This window comes from Emiliania huxleyi (genome assembly GCF_000372725.1).
Source record: "Emiliania huxleyi CCMP1516 chromosome Unknown EMIHUscaffold_193, whole genome shotgun sequence".
Taxonomy (NCBI): domain Eukaryota; phylum Haptophyta; order Isochrysidales; family Noelaerhabdaceae; genus Emiliania; species Emiliania huxleyi.
The window spans coordinates 40,065-55,064 of record NW_005200659.1 but is presented as its reverse complement, the minus strand read 5'-3'; the positions used below and the strand labels follow the sequence as shown (position 1 = coordinate 55,064).

Sequence of the window (15,000 nt, the reverse complement as noted above, 5' to 3'; positions counted from 1 at the left end):
CGAGAGCGTGATGCCCATATCGACCCCAAGGCGGCGCTGGCGAGATCCAGGTTCTAGCGCGCCAAGGCCCTCCACGACATAGGGGGAGCCGTGGCCGTGCATCGAGATTTTACCGCCGGGTCGGAGGTTGGCGGCATAGCAATCGACGTAGACCACGTTCTCCCCGACTGAGTGATCGCGCGTTAGAATCATGCTGGCCGCTGGCGGGCACCGAGATGGGGCGATTCCAAACTGGGGCGATTCCAAACGTGGTGCCGCGCGATGGGAAAGCGGGATCGCCCTCACTGGACGCAGCGACGAGGGCGGCGTCGCCTGCAGCAGCCATGGCAGCGGTCCAAGGGGGGCTTGCAGTGCGCGCGTGCGGGGAGGTGCGCACCATTCTCATCCGGCAGCGCCGTCACACAGGGTATGCTGCAGAGCGCTGCGAGCGTGAACAGGTTGCTGGCACGATCCACGGTGACCGAAACAGGCTGAGAGGCGTGGTGCAAGCTGCTGTCCGTCCGGAGCCTCCGCACAGGCGAATTCTTTTCATCATTTTTGCTCTAGGAGAAGAGCCGCTTCCGACACTGGGTTGTAACGCCGCGCCGCCGCGCACAGTTTCTTTTTCGCGCGCCCTCGCTTGTCCTCACGCCGGCGGCCGTGCTGGAGATGTGGAGAAAGTTCACAAAGGAGGAGCACATCCGCAGCCACGCCAAGGTCAAGTCGTCGGAGCAGCGCGGCATCCGCGCGCGCGTCATCGAACAGTACCCTGCGCTCGAGGAGCACATCGAGGACATCCTGCCGAAGAAGTCGGACCTGTACGTGTGCAAGTGCACCGAGAGCCGGCAGGTTATCCTCGATCCGAGCGGCGAGTTCATCTTCTTCCAGTGCCGCAGCGGGCCCTTCATCCCGACGCTCCGGCTGCTGCACCGCTACCCGGACATTCTGCCAAAGTACCAAGTGGACCGCGGCGCGATCCGCTTCGTGCTGTCGGGCGCCAACATCATGTCGCCCGGCCTCACCTCGACCGGCGGCAGGATGGACGACGTGCCCGCCGAGTCGATCATCGCCGTGTACGCCGAGGGCAAGGAGCACGCGCTCGCGATTGGCGTGACGACGCTCTCGACCGAGACGATACGGAGTGAGAACAAGGGCGTGGCCGTCGAGAACACCCACTACCTGAAGGACGGCCTGTGGCTGCTGAGGCGCCACGGCGAAGCCGCGGCGTGAGGACGGAGGGGGTGAGAGGGGGCGTCCGTGCGCGTTTTTGGCGTTTGGGCTCGTCGAGTGAGTGCCCACAGAGGACAGAGCATGCAATTGCCGCTGCATAGCGGCAATAAACTCCAGCAGCCCGACGCTCACTACAGTGATCTCCGCTCGCGACAGAGGCGTACACACACACTACGCACTACCCAGGCAACACAGCCACACGAGACACAGATTGATTGATTGATGGGAAGGCGAACACAGATGATTGATTGATAAAGGCGCGAAAAAAACCCCGAGCAACGACTGGGACACCAACTCGGTATGGTGGCCACACACACACTCTCACACAAAATGGTTGACAGCGAGTTGTTGAGAAAAAGAAAAGCCGCGCACCTACATGTATGTCTACGTAAGTTTTTTCTTTGTGTTGTGTGGTCTATAAATGTGTAAAGGCACGGAGCCTGGCGATTGGCGCCCGCAATAGGTAGGTAGGTAGGGCGTTTTGGTGCGAGTCGTGGAAAAAGACCCCCTATCTGGGTAGGAGCCGGAACCCTGCGCGGGCCGGCGAGCGAGGCAGCCTGCGAGTACAATGTGTGTATGGACGAAGCCGCGCTCGACGCCGCGCTCGGCAGGCAGCGCCTTGGCCGCCACGGCTGCCTGCCCGGCCTGCCGACCCTGGTGCCCACACTGCTCTTGATGCCAGTGTACGCGCTGCCTGCGCTGTTGATATTATCGCCCGTCTTCGTCGACGACGGCGTGGCAGAGGAGTTGCTCGGCGGTGCGACGGCCGAGGCCAAGCTCAAGCTCGCCAGCGTCTCCTCCGCCTTCTTCGCCGTCTGGGGCCCCGCGACTCTCGCAGTCTCGGCGCTATCCGACCGGGTGGGCCGCAAGCCGGCGATGCTCGGCTGTGCGGCGGCGTCGAGCGCGCTCTCCTTTGGCTGTGCGGCCGCGCCCTCTTTCGCCGTGTACGCCGCGTGCCGCGCGTGCCTCGGGGGCGCAGTCGGCGGCATGGGCGCTATCTCTTACCTCTTGGCAACAGAGTGGTCGGTTCGCGCGGACGCGCTGCTACTGACGACGGCACTGATGTGCGGCTGGTCGTTGGTCGCCGCGGGCCTCGCCCCGCTCGCGGCGGCGTCGAGCGCGCGCGGCGGCGACTGGCGTGACCTGCAGCTCACCATAAGCCTCATCCAGCTCGCCGCCGTCGCCACGGGAGGATTGGCGCTCGAGTCCCCGCGCTACCTGCTCGCGAGGAGGTGAGGGCGAAACGCGAGAGAGGTAGGGGGGGAGGGGGGGGAAGGAGGGCGAGGTGGCTTGGCGCTCGAGTGTCTCCGCGCTATGCAAAGCGAGGAGGCGCGAGCGCACCGGGCCCGCCGTGGGAGGTTGAGTGGCGGGGGAGGGCCCACCTCAGCCAGCCTCTCGCACCACACGGTTGCGCAAAGACCGGGGGCGTGTCTCCCTTCCCCTCACGCAGGCGCGAGGCGCGCGCGCAGGCCGTGCTCTCCGTCGCGCTCAACGACCGCTGCCCCACCGCGTTGAGCTGCTGCTCCGAGCTCGAGCCGGCAAATCGAGCCCAAGGCTGTGGCCGCCGGCGGAACGCCTGAGCCTTCACGGAGCCTTCCTAGGCGCTGCTCGAGACCCTGGCGACGGCCGCGCCCGCCGCGGGCGGGGCAAGGAGTGGGGAGGGAGGCGGAGGCGGCGCGGTGGTCAGCCAGGGTGGCGACGGCCAGGGCGGCTGCGGACACCGCCGTGCGGGCGAGGGCTCCGTGGACCACGCTGGCGGCGGTGGCGGCGGCAGCGACGCTTCATGGTGCCTCCGGTTTGTCGTGATGGGCCTCTGCTGGCTCGCCGTCTCTGTGCTCTACTACGGCCTCGACTTTGCGACATCGCACAGCGGCAGCGGCGGCTCAACGTCCTCCGACTCCAAGTTCACCCACTTTGCGCTCACCTGCCTCGCGGACCTCCCGGGCTATCTCCTCGCCTATGCGCTCGCGGCGGCGCCGCGGGTGGGGCGCAGGGCGGCAACGGCCCTCACCATCGGCGCTGCGGGCGGCTGTCTGCTCGTCACGCCCGCCCTCGTCCCGCTCGTCCCCGCCGCGGCTGGCCCCGGGCTTGCCCTCTCCCTCTCGCTCGCCGGCAAGTTTGCCGCCTCTGCCGGTTTCGTGCTCGCCTACCTCCTCCCGGCCGACATCTTCCCGACCAGCCTCTGCGGCTTGGCCATCGGGGTGGCAAACGTCTTTGCCCGACTCGGCACCATGCTCGCGCCGCTCTGCGCCTCCGCGCCCCCCTTTGTGGTGCAGGTCGGAACACGCGCGCCGCCGCACATTATTGATCGCCCGCGGAGGCTCGGAAAAGAGGGGGGTGGAGGGTTCCTGCCTGTGTCTCAGGGGGTGGAGATGCGGGGCCAGCCTGGCCCCTTGCCCCACAACAGCGGGGGAGACGTGTCCCTTACCTTCCTTACCGCAGGTCGGCCTCGGCGGCACCGCCGTCGTGATCGCGGCCTTCGCAATGGTGCTGCTGCCGGCGGGGCGCTCGGCGGCGACTCCCGCGGCCGACGTCTGAGGGCGCATGGCCCTATATACTGCGCCGTCGTCGGTTGCCGGTTCGATCGTTCGCGCTCCTGTGACTTGTGGGCGCGGCCGAACCCAAGCGCGAACCGCGAACTCCGAAAGCGAACGAACTGGCACTTCGCCGAATGAGTTCAATGATAAGGAGCGCCTCGCCGCGCTAGAGTACGACCCGGCGACCAGCGGGAAGAGGGAGCTGCTGGACGGCGGTGGGCGCGAGGTTGAAGGCGCCTGAGGTGGCGGCGGCAGACTGCAGTCAATGTCCCGGCAGTGGATCGCGCGAGAGGAGCGCGCGCCGGAGTCAGAAGGGCTGATTGCTTTCTTTTGCCTGTTCCTCCATTGCTGCGTGGCGTGCGCGCCAAGGGCGACCTTCAAGGTCTTGTCTGCTCGTACCACACTCGCGCTTGCCGCTTGTGTCGTTGTGCCCCGGACCACTCTCTCTCTCTCTCTCTCTCTCTCTCTCTCTCTCTCTCTCTCTCTCTCTCTCTCTCTCTCTCTCTCTCTCTCTCTCTCTCTCTCTCTCTCTCTCTCTCTCTCTCTCTCTCTCTCTCTCTCTCTCTCTCTCTCTCTCTCTCTCTCTCTCTCTCTCCACACCGGTCCCGGGTCCGCGGTCGATCGAATCTCCTGTGTATATGTCCTTGACCTATCTCGAAATATTTACATTCACGCGTTTGTGCTCTCGGCTCCCGCTCTAAGTCTCTACACAGCCCTCACCACTCAGCGCTCTACATCATCTACACCTGTTCCCTCCCTCCGCCCCAAACAAAGAAAGTGCCGGCCGCCCGTCGCTGCCCGCCCGGCAGCCGCCGCGTATGTGTACATGGCGGTTGACGCCGGCTCGACCGGCGGCGCGGCCTGCCTCGCGACCATCATGACCGAGGATCGAGTGCTTGCCTTCCACCGCCTCGCCGCTTCCTGGCCGTGGCCCATCTCCGTCGCCTACCTGAGCACCGAATGGCACCGCGACCGCCGGCTTGGGCTGCAGCTCCTCGACGTGCAGGCGCAGCCGCCGCCCGAAGCCCATCGGATCGTGCTCTCCGTCGTCGCCGACCGTGGCTACAGGTGCGCACGCCGGCAGCCGCGCCTCCTCCGATCTGTGCGTCCGATCCGGTCGCTGTCATTGGCTGAGCCGGGGCGCTCCTTGCCGCCGCCCAAGCAGGCAGCCGCAAAACCTCTTTCCGTTCAACCTGCTGCGCAACGTAGCGGTCGAGAACTGTGCTTCGAAAACAGTCCTGGTGGCCGACGTCGATTTTGTGCTCGGAGGTGATGGACACCGTCGCAACCACCTTCCAACCGCACCCTCTCTTCCGCTGCCCTGCAGCCGCGCTCTCCTCTCCCCCGCCAGCCACCAGCGCTTCGCGACCCAGCCGCCGCACCGTTGTCCCTGTGGCGCGCAGGGTCGGTCGGAGGGCTTACTTCCGCGGTCGCCGAGGTGGAGGAGGACCCGAGAGTCGCCGTGCTGCTTCCCGCATTCGACGTGCGCGCTGGCCAAGCTCCGGCGCCCACGGCGGAGTCGGTCCGGCTGACCACGGAGAATTCGAGGGGGGAACGAGGAGGGGGGAACGGGCGGTCGGCGTCGGGGTAGAAGCAACAGGGCGTACGGGGTACTCTAGCCGTCACTTTCCTGCCTCAAAAGGGCGGGGCTGTCCCGGAAAGTGAGAAACGCCGGGCAGCGTGGCGCACAACTGAACCCTCCCATACGTGTCTGGCTCCTCCTTTGCTGTCCCATCTCCTCATCTCTTTCCCGCCTGGGCGGGGCGGTGGGCGGGCGCGCGGTGCGGCGTGGCGTGTGCGTGTGTGCGACTGCAACGAAGGACCGCTCGCAAGGGACCATTGGGTTTGTACTATCAAAACGAAAGAAAGAAAGAAAGAAAACAGACAACCCATGAACCCAAACGAGGGATGGGGGAGGAGGGCAGGGTCCACACCTGCACGAGCAGGATTTTGGAAGGACGATCAGGGGCACAGGTGGGCTCTCCTGCTCCTGACAAGGGACACGACAGGCTCGCAGCGCGGTGCGCGGTGGACTCCCACATCCACTGGCGGTCTCATCTCAGTCTAGCGACCTTCCTCCGGCTTCTCACCGGCAGTCTCTCATACTACCACGGGCACACTGACACAGGGGTGGCAGGGGCGGCGGCATGAGTCTCCCACATACTATGCGGGCCTCACTAGAGGTGCGGCCTGCGCGTGTCCTCGCCCTTGGGAAGGTCTTGAGGGGGGAGGGGAAGGGGCTGTGTGTCTGTGCATGCATGCATGTGTGTGTGTGTGTGTGTGTGTGTGTGTGTGTGTGTGTGTGTGTGTGTGTGTGTGTGTGTGTGTGTGTGTGTGTGTGTGTGTGTGTGTGTGTGTGTGTGTGTATGTGTGTGTGTGTGTGTGTGTGTGTGCGTGTGCGTGTGCGTGTGCGAGCCGCCCTGAACGCCACGAGCGCGCCGCGAGCGCCGTAACCACCCAAAAGTGGAGGTACATCAGGAGCCGCAGCCGGCCTGCGCTATCAACCCCGCAGCCGCGGTGGCGCGACCGGACCGCGGTTCGCTCCAGGCGCCTTTTGGCCCCGGTTCGAATCGTGGTCGGCGCGCGCCCTCGCAGAGCGACGCGTGGCGCGCGACGCGCGCGCGTGCGCGTGCGCGCCCAGCCGAGCCGTAGGCCGTATGCCGTCTGCCGTCTGCCGTCGGCCGTCGGCCGCCGGCCGCCGCCGCCGCCGTAGCGGCGGCGAGCGCTCGCCTTTTGCGCGAGCGCAGGGTGGACGCGCGCCGCCCAGCGCCGGACGTGCCGGAGCCGGTCCGGCGCGCGCGCGGGCGGCCAGCGCCTGTAAACAGACAGCTGCCGCCCGCACGTTCAAATGCCGGAGCAAGGGCAGGGGAACGGGCAAAAGGAAGGCGCGCTCGAATGGGAATTCTTTTTCGACACACACATGCGAGGCCGCCGCGAACGCCGCAACCGCGCCGAGGAGGCGAGGTTCGCCAAGACGCGTGTCCAGCTTCACAGAGACAAGGCCGCCTCCGGCTACTGCACCGCCGGTGATTCGTCGAACGTGCTGCCTTGGGCGTCGGGCGAGGGTCTGGTGCTGGAGCCTCAGGCAGCTCTGACCGCGGCGACGGCCGCCGCGAGGAGCAACTGGAGCGTTGGCGGGCTCAAGCGCTGCGCCATCATCGTCGATCGTCACACACACAAGAATGGCGGCTCGACCGTGCGCGACATCTTTCTGGAGAATGAGCGGCTAGGCTACGGCCTGTACCAGGGCTACACACAGCTCGGCTGGAACTCGGACTGGAGGAACGTGCGGCGGCTGGCCGACGCCGCGGTCGGGGAGGGCCGCACGCCCTCGCTGCTGCTCATGATCGAGGCGCACTTTGGGCAGGTCGAGCTCAAGGACCGGCCGATGCAGGACCTCGCCGCGCTGCGCGCCTTCCACCTGAAGCACCGCGTAGACTGCCCGATCGTCCTCGTGACGCGCGTGCGCGAGCCGCTCGACTACTACCTCTCCTTCTTCCGCTGGGGCGTCGCCTTCCGCATCAAAGAGGCGCTCGCCACGGGCAAGGGCAAGGGCAAGGGGGCACTCTCGCGCCACTGGAACGGCGCGGCTGCGGCCCCGCGCCGCCCGATGTGGGGCCACAACTTCAGCGAGTGGGCGGCGCAGGTGCCCAACCTGCAGTCGACGATCATGGCGCGCGGCATGGCCGCGAGCGGCGCCGAGTACTATGGCCGCATGCATGGCGGCTCGCGGCCGAAGAATGCGCAAAAGGCATGGCAGGAGCTCGACGAGATGCTCTCCGCCTTCGACGTCGTGGGTACGGTGAGCCGCTTCGACGAAACCCTGCTCCTCGCCGCCGACCTCGTCGGCCTGCCGGTGCTCACGTACAAGTACAACCGCCCCAACCAGAAGGGCGGCTACCGCGGCACCAACGCCGACATCTGCCCCGACCGCGAGGCTTGCGCCGCCCTCATCCGCGAGCTTGCGCCCCGCGACCATCGCATGTGGGCAAAGTACTCCGCGGCCTTCGAGGCACGACTCGCGGCGCTCGGCCCGGCTTTCGCGCGTCGCGTCGCGGGCTTCAAATCAGCCGTCAAGCGCGCGCAGCCGGCGTGGGAGGTCGCGCCGCGTGCGCAGACCATCTGCCGCTACCACCCCGAGACCGGGCCGCGCGCGCGCGAGCTGGCGTTCCCGAACTTGCGCTGCCCGGTCGGCGAGGCCGGAGGGAAGCCGCTCTGCCAGCACTTTTACGCGCACCGCCTCTTCGAGTGCCCGTGGCAGTACGTGCCCAACTCGTCGCTCACCGACTCGCTCGGCTGCTGGCGCCCGTCGTCCGGCTTCCTGTGAGTGTGCTTGAGGAGATCGAAGCCGCGCTGCGGCTACGTGCGTGCTGAGGAGAAAATTCACATCACGCCGCCCGCGGCGCGCCGCGCGCGACAGAGGGGTTTTTATTTGTTTTTGCGGCTTTTATTAGTTTCCGCGCTATTTACGACACGCATCGGCTACAGGATAGGCGAACGGACACCGCATGGATAGAGAGATTTTTAGCAATGAACAGGGCTCTCCAGGCCCCAAATGACGCGTGAGTGTTAGATTTGTTGTTGGATAGACGAACAGACAGACACAGAACAGAGAGTCGACAACGGTCCGTTCCCCACTATCAAGTCCGTGCGAGGTACAGTCGCACGCATGTCCTAATGACTCAGCACCTACGGCATGCCGCCCTACGCGAGGATTCGAGCGAGGTCCGTGGGGAGGTCGTACGAGGAGAGGCGGGGGGGCGGCGGCGTGTCTGGCGAGGGCGCGGCGGCGGCGGAGGCGGAGGCGAGGCGGCGCGGCGGGGGCAGACATCGCCAGAAAAAGAATTTTACCCAGTGTGGAAAAGGAATCTCCCCTCCCTCGCTTTTTTTCTTTCTTTCTTTCTTTCTTTCTTTCTTTCTAGAAGGCGGAGCGCGCCACGCCAAGGCATCCTGCCACCGCGCCGCGGTCAACGGGGTGGAGGGCGGGGTCCCGGAGGAAAGGAGACCGGGTAGCGTTCGAGTGGAAGTTTGACGAGGGGGAGCTCTTTCACCAATGCCTCGCCAGGGCGAGGCGGGAAGGCCATCTGACGAGGGGGAGCCCGGACGCCCGTTCAGGCACCCAAAAGACCAGGAGGCGGGTGATCATGCGCGTGCGTGCGTGACGGTGCGATGGCCCTGTGGTCGCCTTATACACGTACCACGTGTCTGCAGGGACCCAATACTTTCCTGAAAGAAAGAAAGAAACAGCCAACCCAAGGGAGGGATGGGAGGACGGCACGCCGCCACCAAACAGGGATTTTAAGGAGAGGAGTGTGGTGCTAGCCGCAATACTTTCCTTCCCGTGCCCAGTGTCGTGCCAACTGGATCAAGAACAAGCAAGCGGCAAACGGCCTCTTGTCCGCGGCCCCAGTGGGGGGCGCCCGCGCCGCCTAGTTCCGCGGACGGGCCCCTCCACCCTTCACGTACGGATCATGTAGTCCCCGCAATCGCTGTCGTGGGATCGCTTGTCATGTAGTAAGAGAGTGCGTTGTGTTCTTGATCCGCCTCTTTTGTGGTGTACCTGTGTTAGTGCCAGTGCGGCCAGTCCCGTGCCCAGTGTCGTATGTGCGAGGGAGTTTTCGCATGTAAAATTCTCTTAGGTTGCGAGGAGTTTGGTTGTAAAATTCTCTTTTGTGTTACTACCATTCCGACGACGCCTTCTGTGAGGAGGACGGCATCTCCTTAAAATCCCTGTGTGGTGGCGGCGTGCCGTCCTCCCATCCCTCCCTTGGGTTGTCTGTTTTCTTTCTTTATCTGTGAGGGCGACGGCTTCTATTAGAAGCCGTCGCTTTTGCAGTGCCAGTCCCGTACCCGGTGTCGTGGTAATTTTGTTTTCTTTTGTGTTTCTTGGCGACCTGGCGAATGTTTCTGTTTTCTTTCGCCGGCCTCTTTGACGACCCGTAAGGGGCCGTCGCCTGCTGTGCCATTTGTAGTGCCAGTCCGAGCCAGTCTGCTGTGAGAGGGGCTTGTATAGTAAAATTCTTTCGTGCTTCGGACCGACTCTCGCGGCCAGCGCGGCATGGTTGTCGCAGCCGCCGGCGTCCCGTTCCTCAAGCTAGCGTTCCTCGCGGTGAAGCAGCTCTCGAAGCCAATCGCCAACCGCGCAAAGGCGGCGGCCAGGAACTCTGACGCTTTCCGTGGCATCGTTGTCGCAGTGGGCCGCCAGATACACCAGCTGCAGATCCAGCTCACGCGCCTGGCCGAGGGCAAGGTCTCTCTCGCGCACATCACGCCGCTGCGCGAGCAGGCTGCCGTGGACCGCGGCGCCGAGTTTGTCTCCGAGATGGTGATCTACTCGGTCGCCGCGTCGACCATCGTGTACGAGTACCAGCAGAGTGCGAGCGAGAAGAAGAGGAAGGAGGCCGAGGCGGCTGCAGAGGAGGAGCGCAGGCTGGAGGCGAACAAGGCCCTGGAGCAGCGGCAGTGTGAGCAGCTCGATATGTTGAATAAACGCATCACGCTGCTCGACGAGCAGCTCTGGGCTCTGCGGCAGGCGCAGGCTGCTCATCGAGCCGCCGAGAGAGCGCGGGGGGAGCGCGCTGCTGCGCAGGGCTGGTGGCGATGGTTCGGCTCGAGCTCCAACGTCAATGAGAAAGGGGAGGGCTGACGACGCGATCAAGCGTTCAAGTACAAGAGGTACGTATATGTGGTTCTAGGCACACTCTCAGACTATAGGTTCTGGGCCACTCTCTAGAGTCTAGTCTCTACTGAATAGGGTTCACAGGTAACAGTTCACGCTTCATTACATACAGATGAACATGTGAGGCAGATTTACAAAAATCGTCAGAAAATCGCATGTTTCATGATGGACGCGAGGAGCGAATGGGTGGACGCCATACCAGAGACACGCGGTATGTGTTGATAGGCCCCACAGCGCAGACGGAGGAGAGAGGCCGGTTCAACTTCAAGCTAGAACGCACCGCTCAAGGTCCAGAGTGACGGAGGAAAAGGTGATCTAGCGGGGTACTCCCATAATGTGGGTAAACCATAATACCGTATTCGGTACTATCAAGAAAGACACCGAGAAAAGTCGCCGCGGCAGTCCAGCCTCTTCCTATGGACCAGCCTCGACTTCCATACAGTCAACATTTTGTCGCTGCGTGTTCGTGGCGAGCTGTGGCGGCGGTCGAAGTTCGCCCAGATTCGGTGACGAGCGCCGGACGATAGTACCGCCTCTGTTTGCCCTGTGCATGTCAGGCCAGGCTGCAGCAGGGCACTACCAACGTGCTGCCCTGTTGCAGCCTGACTTTGCCCACTGTGCACAGTCGCCAGAGCACCACCACCGCCCGGCATCGTGTCACGGCGAGCTCCTTCTGCGCCCGCTCGCGAGGCTCTCGCGCTGGCACACTTTGGCCATCTGCTGCTCGCGTTCGGCGAGCTCTTCTCCGCACTCCTGCCACGGTGCCGTCACCACACACCTTCTGGCTGGCCTGAGCCGCGCGGGGTCGCCGGCGGGGGCAACGCGTCGACCTCTCTCTCTGGTGCACCACGGGCCGCAACGCGGCCTGCGAGCAGCGTGCGCGAGGAGGCAGTGTGCCGGCACAGTCGAGCCGGAGCATCGGGTTCTTGATGCTTCTGGGGTCAAGTTTGACCTTATGTGGCATAATATGCAACAATAATGCGACGTTATCTCCCGGCTTTTTGAGATATGATCCCTCAAAGTCGAATTTTCGTTTACTGGTGACCATAGTACCGTCTAAAGAAAGAAAACGGACAGCGCAAGGGAGGGATGGGAGGACGGCACGCCGCCACCACACAGGGATTTTAAGGAGAGGGGTGTGATGCGCTAGCCGTCGCCCACCCTTGGGCGTCCGCCTCTTCCTATCTCTCTTCGCAGTCTCTCGCAGATTCTCGCTGCGACCTTCATGCCACCTCGCGGACGCCCCCTTCTCGTCGTTCTTTCCCTTGGCTCTTCTTCTTCTGTCGCGTCGCTCTCCTCTGCTTCGTTCTGCGGCGGCGCCGCCGCCTGCCGGTCCCTTGTTCTCGCGGCTTCTTGCGCCTTTCTGCGCAGCTCCGCCCTCCTCGCTGCATATCCTGGCCCCTCGAGTCTATAGTACCGTCTGTCTCCGGGTTTGCACTTGGTTTGCGTTTCTTCAAACGAAACACTTTAAGTCTCGACAATCACTAAGCTGCTTATGTGGCACCGCAGAGGCTCCCTTGGGGATGCCTGAGGCCACCCCAACCACTCACTAAGCCGTACGTAGACGAATTCGGCGCTACTTTTTTCGTTGGGAGTAGGGGTACAGTCGCCCATGCTCACGCTGCCCGCGCGACTGAGTCCCACAAACTGGACCTGGTGGGCGCGTGATTCCGCGCGCGACTCCTTCTTGAGTGAACGCCAGACACAGACCGAAGACGGTCACGCATATAAGCTCGTCGAGCCTGTCGCGGGCGCCAGCTTCGCAGGCGGGCACATCCACCAGAAGCCGCTCGCGCGTGTCGACGGCCGCCAACAGTTTGGCCTCCACGCCTGGGTGATTGTGAACGCCACTACTCCAGGGGTATCAACGTGCAGGGCCGCCACTCTGCTCCTGATCTCGGTCCTCTTCGCGTTTGTGCAATCGTGCCTGCTGTACGCGGTGTACTTTGAGTCTGCGTTCGAGCGATGTTCGGACCACGACCAGTGCCCGGTCGGCGAGTATTGCAGTCCGAGCCTCAAAGTCAGAGAGCTCGTCAAAGCCATCCGTTACGATGAGTGCCTACGCGGGAATTGCCCGGCAATCAAAGAACTGATGCGATTTGGGCTGAACCCGGGCAACTGCCACGACTGCTTCCATGCGCAGCTGGAGAGGGTGGCAGTTGTGGCAGTTGTGGGCACCATATTTGACGAGGTGACGGAGGGGCCGCTCGGCGATGGCGATGGCGATGCCGATGCCGATGGCGATGGCGTGGCCGAGGCGTTCGCCGCTGACCGCAAGTCCACAAGCCCCAACCAACGCTTCGTGTTCCCGCACGTGGACAATGTTTGGGCCAACGTGAGCTTTGCCATCGGCCCGGGATGGTTTGGCCGCGGGGACGATGCTACAGAGTTGTCCGGTGAAGAATGGATGCGCGAGGCGGAATATCATTGCAGGCGCACCGATACCTTGGCGATGCGCTGCGACCACCTCGTCAGGCGCCAGAAGAGTATTAGTAGGCAACCTTAATTCCAAGATCTTACACCTTGTATCCACGCTTGTCAGGCGCCAGAATCGCCTCACCGAGACGCACACGTGCGTGCTCCTTTTCGTCGTCCTGCTTGTGGTGATGCCGCTTGCTGAGGATTGGGACGAGGCGGCGATGGAGGAGAGGCTCGTTTACCACCGTACGCGCAATCACAATCAGGTCCCGGCCGCCTGGATGCGATGCCTGACGTGGATCTTCGTCCGGATCCGCCTTTTTATCCTGCCATGGATGCTCATGAACGCGACAAGCGCCTTGCTGCTCCACGACGAGACCAGCACCGAGTTCTTGCTCGACGGACTCGCCATCACCTTTGTGACCTTGGTCGACAACCTGCTCATGCAGTTCTTCTTGCCGCCGGAACAGCAGCGGGCTGTCAACGCGGCGATTGTGTCGCTTGAGGAGACGGTTGAACCCGACACGGAACCCGGCGGAGAGGGGAGGAATCGGCTCGCTCGCTGGCTGTTTCATCGCGTGTACGCCGCTGTGCTTGGCACCGCCCTCACCGCCGTCAGCCTGGCTCCAGAACCATTCATGGTTGTGGCCTCCCCGAACTATGAACAGCCTCTCACCTCTTGCCCGAGCATCACCGCCGGAATTAACCTCGCTTTCGGTTGCTCCATCTTTGCCATCGCAGGGACTTGGCCCCTTGTGCGCGATCGGTCCAGTTCGCGGGAAGCGTCAAAGCTAGTGCAGCTCGCGTCATCGGTGTGCGACTCGTTTGGCACGATGATCTTCCTCGCCGCATTCAATTTTCTCAACCCATTGGGTGATCTACTCCGGATCTTTATCCAACATCCCCTCTACGGTGCCCTTGCCTGGCCGTTGGTGGTACTGAAGGCGCTTTCAGTTCTGATCATAGGGAGGCAGCATCACTCAGACAAGGGGGAGCTCGAAGGTCGGGGCCACTCGAACTCGTCGCTTCTTCGCGACGACCAAAAGCGCCGCCACGCCGCTTTGGCGGATGATGAAGTCCGCCATCTCTTCGAACAGGGCCGTGATTTGCCGTGGCTAATTGTTAGGCTGTCCGTGCTCCTGGCAGTCGTCTCACTCGTAGTTGTGCGGGCCCGGATGCTTCGCAGGTCCGCCCGCACGCCCCGCGACCACCTTGCTTTACGCACGTGATTTTTGGCCACCCGTTCGTGGCCGTCGGTGGCGTACGTACGTACTGGGCTGGGTTTTTTTAGGCATTGTGGGGTTGGCACTCCCATCGACCCTCATGACCTCCTGCGGTCTCTGAGATGGACACCAGTGGGTGTGGGACCACAGCCAGGATACACTCAAAGGCTGGGTAAGCAGTAGAGGTCGATACTCGACGCGTCCCACATGGTATGTGTCGCTGTCGGCACGCTGTCGACAGGAATTCGAGCGACACCGGTGGCAGTGCCACCCAGGAGTGGTCGGGCGGTCTCCCGTCATGAAAGAGCCACCATGTGATCCGTATGATGATTCCTGACAACCGCCTCAGTCAACGTTCGTCACAGTTCCCGCTCTGAGAGGAGCTGCGGGTCAGTTCGACAGCTGGAGCTGTGTCGCCGGCGTGCGGCGGCCTGCCTCCGGAGGTGCCTCTGAGGTGGACATTTTTTGGTCACCGTGAGAGAACGCGTTCGAATTTTCACTCCGGAACTTCAACTCCACACGCGCACCGGCCAGGGCTACAATAGTGCCAGTGAGGCGGAGGCGCGAGTCGGAAGGCCGCGACCGTCAAGTGTTCCCCCAATTTTCCTAATCTCTGTGAACCCAGCCTTGTGACCGCCTACTAGGCGACCGTGATTTGGTCCTCTCCTTTTCCTACAATCGCTGTGAACCCAGCCACGTACTCTTCATGCACATTGAGTACAAAAATAAACGTAAGCCTAGACCGACGTGTGGGTGAAGGCGAGATGACGTATGACGACTAGACCATGTGATCTATGCAGATAATCGTGTTCCTCGCAGCTCTCTCTCTCTCCCTCTCCCTCTCCCTCTCCCTCTCCCTCTCCCTCTCCCTCTCCCTCTCCCTCTCCCTCTCCCTCTCCCTCTCCCTCTCCCTCTCCCTCTCCCTCTCCCTCTC

The 15,000-nt window shown here is 63.3% G+C and overlaps 5 protein-coding genes across 5 annotated transcripts in view; 4 read left to right on the top strand and 1 right to left on the bottom strand.

The window, feature by feature from the left end:
* Nucleotides 1–648: 648 nt before the first annotated feature.
* On the top strand, nucleotides 649–1,209 carry EMIHUDRAFT_72753 (hypothetical protein; the record flags this gene model as incomplete). Its single annotated transcript, XM_005782067.1, has 1 exon — nucleotides 649–1,209. The coding sequence occupies one exon, from the start codon at nucleotides 649–651 to the stop codon at nucleotides 1,207–1,209; it is 561 nt and encodes a 186-aa protein (XP_005782124.1).
* A 3,363-nt stretch (nucleotides 1,210–4,572) lies between these two features.
* Nucleotides 4,573–5,337, top strand: EMIHUDRAFT_233581 (hypothetical protein; the record flags this gene model as incomplete). Its single annotated transcript, XM_005782066.1, has 3 exons — nucleotides 4,573–4,814; nucleotides 4,912–5,015; nucleotides 5,150–5,337. 3 exons carry the CDS (start codon nucleotides 4,573–4,575, stop codon nucleotides 5,335–5,337), a joined length of 534 nt encoding a protein of 177 aa, XP_005782123.1.
* Nucleotides 5,338–6,658: 1,321 nt separating this feature from the next.
* EMIHUDRAFT_365736 (Hypothetical protein) lies at nucleotides 6,659–8,202 on the top strand. The gene has a single exon (XM_005782065.1). It carries the CDS (start codon nucleotides 6,667–6,669, stop codon nucleotides 8,071–8,073), a length of 1,407 nt encoding a protein of 468 aa, XP_005782122.1. The 5' UTR covers nucleotides 6,659–6,666; the 3' UTR covers nucleotides 8,074–8,202.
* Nucleotides 8,203–9,804: 1,602 nt separating this feature from the next.
* Nucleotides 9,805–10,392, top strand: EMIHUDRAFT_233579 (hypothetical protein; the record flags this gene model as incomplete). The annotated part of the gene is made up of 1 exon (XM_005782064.1): nucleotides 9,805–10,392. One exon carries the CDS (start codon nucleotides 9,805–9,807, stop codon nucleotides 10,390–10,392), a length of 588 nt encoding a protein of 195 aa, XP_005782121.1.
* A 4,373-nt stretch (nucleotides 10,393–14,765) lies between these two features.
* EMIHUDRAFT_365734 (hypothetical protein) overlaps nucleotides 14,766–15,000 on the bottom strand; it is a gene marked incomplete at both ends in the record, with an annotated part of 1,202 nt that continues 967 nt past the window's right edge. Inside the window, one exon of the mRNA XM_005782063.1 lies at nucleotides 14,766–14,891. The remainder of the gene's footprint in view (nucleotides 14,892–15,000) is intronic.

What these genes read in the sequence shown, in the direction of transcription:
- EMIHUDRAFT_365736 (XM_005782065.1), top strand. Translation starts at nt 6,667, where the DNA reads ATGCGAGGCCGCCGCGAACGCCGCAACCGCGCCGAGGAGGCGAGGTTC.